Source organism: Alexandromys fortis, unplaced genomic scaffold (assembly GCF_014885135.2).
Source record: "Alexandromys fortis isolate MF-2015 unplaced genomic scaffold, M_Fortis_MF-2015_v1.1 scaffold_212, whole genome shotgun sequence".
In the NCBI taxonomy this organism is placed as follows: Eukaryota; Metazoa; Chordata; class Mammalia; order Rodentia; family Cricetidae; genus Alexandromys; species Alexandromys fortis.
In genome coordinates this window covers 1,214,323-1,219,891 of record NW_026068091.1, presented here as the reverse complement: position 1 = coordinate 1,219,891, position 5,569 = coordinate 1,214,323, and the positions used below count along the sequence as shown (strand labels likewise).

The window sequence follows — 5,569 nt, the reverse complement described above, 5'->3', positions numbered from 1 at the left end:
CCTGAGAGATAACAGGGGGAAAACTTTATTTTAGTCAGCTCCAGAGAAAAGTCATCCCTACACACAGCTGCCGTGAGGAGAAGCCTCGCTATTTTCTTTGGGCGGCTGGAACTTGTCAGGCCCCAGGTTTTGTACTAAAGAACCATAAATCCCCCTTGTTCTAACCACTCAAGGTGAGAGTGGGCCTCAGGACACCATCCGTGACACCATGTTGTCGCTTGACTTCCACATTTAATTTTGAGACAGGGTATTACTTTGTAGAACAGGCTGGCCTTGAAACTCACAGAGATCCATTGCCTCGTCTCCTAAATGCTGGGATTAAAGGCGAGTGCCATCATGCCCAGCGTCCTTTATTTCGTGTTTTGCCTGTGTGCCACGGTGTGCCTGATGCCCAAGGCCAGAGGAAGTCATCGCATTCCTTGGAAATGGAGTTACAGGAGGTTGGGACCCACCCGTAGTGAGGTGGTGTAAAAGAGACACGGCACATAAGAAAAGAGCACTCAGCCTAGTTAAGGGAACAGTAAGCCAAAATCGTATATGTGGTGACGCTTCAAGTGCTGTTAGACTATAGCACAGATAAACGCACTGTGCTAGACGTGTGGCCGACGCCAAGGGAAGGCTCTGAGGTGACGAAGTATTTCTAGTTTTGGGCGGTAGCATCTGTGATGTCCATTTCACAGTCACTGTGCCAACACTGTAACTCTCAAAGGGTCCTCTAGCGGCTACTGGGGAAACCTGATGAGGAAGCCGAGGTGCAGAAAGGTAGGAAGAGCAAAGGCTCAGCGTCCCAGACCCCTTTTTATTCCCCCAAATTCTCCACAAATAATCGCCACCAGAGTGTGAGCACCAGATCGATCTCTCAAGTCTCCGTGCAGACGAAACACCGTCGCGTCGGTGCCCTCCGCCGGGTCAGCGCCGGAAGTGCAGGTGCATTGTGGGAAGCGTTTCCACTGTTGACAGCCTAGCGCCCGGTTCCGGGCACTGCAGCCTAACTGAAAAGGACTGGCTCTTGATGAATGGCATAGATTCTAGACAGCTTCGAAGGAATGCGAAGGAAACTGGGATTTTGGGGGGTGATTCAGGACTAGCAAGACCATTTCTCGGAAGTTCACAGCGAGTAGGGAATCACAGACTGCCCGAGTCCTCCAGAGTGAGCGAGAGCGGCATCTCTATGATCAAGGAGCCATAGAGCGGGCCTCTCTTTCCCTCCTGCGCATGAGCAGTAGCTGTAGAGCCGGAAAGATGGCGGAGGAAGGGTAAGTGTTTTGTCGATGAAACCCTCGCGTGGGGCTTTGAGTATCCGATTCCATCCTTTATGTGTATACTCTAGTGCGACAACAGGACACTTGTCCGTTGTGGAAAGAAAAAAAAAGGCTCATGTTATTAAAAAAAATGTAGGGCTGGGGCCTGCGGGTCGGCGACGACCGAGGTTCGGATACCTGGAGCGACTTTTGGGGCAGCGAGTGAGAAAACTGTGGTTCGGAAGGGGAGAGAGTGGTTGGCGAGTGCCCGAGTGGGTTTGCTCAGCTTGGCTGTCATGATTGTGTTTTTCACAGTTTCATACACGTGTAGTGTTTCTCGACCATAAATTCTCCCCGTTACACCTTGGCCACCCTTTCTCACTAAGTCTCCCCTCCCCACCCTGGCCCGACTTTCGTTATTCTCCTGTGTGGATCTGTAACCTCGCCAAACCTTTCCGTATTTTACTAGAGTTTTTTTTCGCCACTAGTGTCTGTAATAGACACGGTTGTCTATCACAACTCTTTACGGACTTACACAAACCCAGGGACCAAGCGTTTCCTGGGAACGAATAAGCATTATAGGACTAGGGAAGCCCGATCAGAAACCATAGGCTTCCGGAAAATCTCAAAAAGACTGACATGTGCCTGGAAGACAAGAAGCCTGCATTGGTTTGGAAAGCCATTGAATGTTTGTTTCATAATTTTCCTTGATTTCAATTTTTCTTTATCAGAGAAAGAAAAAAGATCCCTTTGGTTCCAGAAAATCTCCTGAAAAAGAGGAAGGCTTATCAGGCCCTCAAAGCCACCCAGGCAAAGCAGGCACTTTTGGCAAGGAGGGAGGTAATTCTGGGGAGCAAGGGGTGTGGGATATTGGGGTTTGCAGTGGGTGAATTTTATTGAGCATATGTTGAAATAGATTTGTTATCATCAGGACTTCCCCCCCCCCCCAATTTGTTCTTCTATACGGTATAGTCCAGCAAAGATTTACCCAACATCTTTCTGTGAGCAAAATGCTGGTATCCCAATTAAGGGGAAAGTCAAGACTTTCTAAATTCAAATTAAGTGATGAGAGACCAAGTTTGGCAGAGATTTTTTCTTTAACAGGGTCTCTCTATGTACATCTCTGGCTGGTTTGAAAATGCTGTGACTAGGCTGGCCTCAATACAGATCCGTCTGCATGGGCCTCCCGGGTACTGGGGTTAAAATGCCACCTGTGGCACGCTAGTATAATGGCAGCGCTCTGGAGGGTTGAGGCAGGAGGATGGAGAGTTTAAGGTCAGCTTGGGCTAGATAATGAGAACCTACCTCAAACCAAAAGTATCCAACAATTTTTAATGTTTGTTTAGAAAATGTATGTGGGGGGGGGTGGCCCACGCCTTTAATCCCAGCACTTGGGAGGCAGAGGCAGGCGGATCTCTGGAGTTCAAGACCAGCCTGTTCTACAAGAGCTAGTTCCAGGACAGGCTCCAAAACCACAGAGAAATCCTGTCTCGAAAAACCAAAAAAAAGAAAATGTATGTGTGGGCTGTGCGTGTTGTATATACCAGCTTTGAGGACAGAAGAAAGACCTTGTTTTTAATGATGCCTAATATGGTGTTGGGTTTCATAAACACAGTAATCGTTACCAATATATATATATATATATAAACTAATTTACCACAGCTTTGCTTCATAATACCTACATTTTCTTAGTTCTGTCTTCACTTGGATTCCTCCGTCAAAGTGTTGCTTTTCTTTGGGGAGGGGCAGAGTTTCTCTGTTTTGTAGACCAGGCTGGTCTCAAAGATCCGTTTGCCTGTGCTAGACTAGACTGCCAGTGCTGGGATCCACGGCGTGTGCCACCGTGCCCAGCTAAAAGTGTTTCTTCGTGGAGGAGATGGTGATGCCTATCTTCTGTCTTAGGGAAAATCGAAACAGTTCAGGTTTAATCGATTGGAGTCATTCCTGCATGATTCCTGGCGGCAGAAGCGGGACATGGTGCGAGTCCGGCGACTAGAGGTGAAGCCTCGTGCACTGGAAGCACCCGATAAACACTCCCTGGCCTTCGTCATGCGCATTGAAAGGTAGAGTGCGGTTCCTTTTCAGTCCCTGAGCTGCTCCAGCAGACTGTGCTGGGGGTTAGGTGTGAGGACGACGGGGGAAATGAGGTTAATCTAGGGTGAGGGTCGGGTTGTTTAGTAATAGATGCCCTTTCGAAAACAGGAGCAGCAGCTTGACACATACATGAAAGTAGGCAGAGTAGGCCCATCGTGGTGGCGTATGCCTTTAATCCCCGCACTGATGCACAGAGAAACAAAGTCACGAAGGAGTGAGTGCTGCGCAGGGACATATTTCCTGCTGCACAGGATGTGCAGGGCTGGGAAGCAGAGTCCATACTTACCATGAAATACAGCTTTGTGCCTCTCGATATGAAAGCTCTGAGATTTAAATATTTATGACCTGTGTCCTCTTTAACCTTCCTGCCACTACCCATAATCTCTTTCCTGGATTGGATTTCCCTGCTTCTGATGTCAGCCCTCAGCTCTGCCTCATGGGCGATAGTCAGAAGGAAATCTGAACATGTTCTTTGCTTTTCCTACCGCCCATTAAAGCAATCCTTAGCTTCCTTAGATGAACACATAATCCTATAGCCAACCCCTGCCAGTCTGTCATTCAGAGACTGTTCTGTAGCATCCGGGGATGGCTCCACAGAGTGGGAAAATGGTCTCTTTCCAAGCTGCCTCCCGGTGCACAGAGCTCTAAGGTGAATTCTGTGGAACTGGTAAACAGTCATGCATTTCAGGATTGCCTGCCAAACAGACTGGCATAGGCTGGAGTCAGAACTGACATCTGGCTGGGCGGTGGTGGCGCACTCCTTTAATCCCAGCACTCGGGAGGCAGAGGCAGAGGCAGGCTGATCTCTGTGAGTTCGAGGCCAGCCTGGTCTACAAGAGTTAGTTCCAGGACAGGCACCAAAACCACAGAGAAACCTGTCTCTAAAAACAAGAACACACCAAATGAACTGACAGCTGCTCTTTTCAGGATAGAAGGAGTGAGTTCTCTGGTACAGAACACCATAGCAAAACTTCGCCTGAAGAAATTGTTCAGTGGTGTCTTCATCAATGTCACCCCTCAGACTGTAAGAATGCTGCGTACAGTGGAGCCTTATGTGACCTGGGGGTGAGTACAGTTTTCCATGTGAGTTCCCTTGTACTTTGAGTGTTTAAGACACACGGGGTATTGTTTTCTCAAGGTTTGTGTTGTGTTGGGCATTTTGCTGTGGTCACTCACCAGAAATAAAGAACCTTGGAGTATAAGACAGCAGTGATGCTGATGGTAGTCTTTACAGGGTCATGTTAGGACTTGTAAAGTGAAGGGCAGTGAGGGTAACACCCGGGCCTAAGTAAGTCGGTGCCTGTGTGACAGTAGTGGTCTTCTGGGTGGTGGCTCACACCCCTAATCCCAGCACTTGGGAGGCAGAGGCAGCGAGGTTGCTGTGGATTCCTGGTCAGCCTGAGCTATCCTGTAAGACTCTTTCTCAAACCAGTGCAAATTTAGAGCATGGTGCCTCAGGCTGTAATCCCTATGAACCAAAGGCTGAGGCAGGAGGATTGCTGCAAGTTTGAGGCCAGCATAGGCCATAAGAATAAGACCCAGTCTCAAAAAATCTAAATGTCTAATTATATACTCAGGCCCACTCTAGGATTTTCAGTTGGCAGATGGGTTGGTTTGCTCTTAGCTTAATTGAGTCAAGACATTGCTGGGCAACCCAAGCCCAGTTCAGACTCACTGTACCCAGGTTGTGAGAAGTTGGGGTGAGAGGACCTTTACCTCTTGTCAGCCAGAGTGATGCAGGATGCTCTATTGTGCCTTACATAGATTTCCAAATCTGAAATCTGTCCGGGAACTCATCTTGAAACGTGGACAAGCGAAGATTAATAATAAGACTGTCCCTCTGACCGACAACACCGTGATTGAGGAGCACCTGGGTGAGTGCTGCTGCTGAGGCCAGCAGGGGTGTTGGTGGCTGTGGCTTGACCAGGGTGTGTTCTTGGGCTTTAAGTCCCCTCTGTCATGGGAGCACTGGCTTGATGGTGAACAACAAAATCTACACCTTTTATTTCTCAGGGAGATTTGGTGTCATTTGCCTGGAAGACCTCATCCATGAAATTGCCTTCCTGGGGAAGCATTTCCGGGCGATCTCTTCATTCTTGTGCCCATTCCACCTCTCTGTGGCCCGTCACGCTACCAAGAACAGAGTGGGGTTCCTCAAGGAGATGGGCTCTCCTGGCTATCGGGGTGAACGCATCAATCAGCTCATCCGCCAGCTGAACTAAACTGGGACCAGG

At 48.7% G+C, this 5,569-nt stretch overlaps 1 protein-coding gene across 2 annotated transcripts; it reads left to right on the top strand.

Moving 5' to 3' along the window:
- The first annotated feature begins 938 nt into the window (after positions 1–938).
- On the top strand, positions 939–5,563 carry Rpl7l1 (ribosomal protein L7 like 1). 2 transcript variants are annotated; one of them, XM_050122885.1, is made up of 6 exons: positions 939–1,256; positions 1,973–2,081; positions 3,144–3,304; positions 4,263–4,400; positions 5,100–5,209; positions 5,349–5,563. In XM_050122885.1, exons 1-6 carry the CDS (start codon positions 1,216–1,218, stop codon positions 5,555–5,557), a joined length of 768 nt encoding a protein of 255 aa, XP_049978842.1. In that variant the 5' UTR covers positions 939–1,215; the 3' UTR covers positions 5,558–5,563. The 2 variants fall into 2 exon arrangements, with proteins under 2 accessions (XP_049978842.1, XP_049978841.1); XM_050122884.1 differs by lacking the exon at positions 939–1,256 and adding an exon at positions 1,263–1,429.
- The last annotated feature ends 6 nt before the right edge of the window (positions 5,564–5,569 follow it).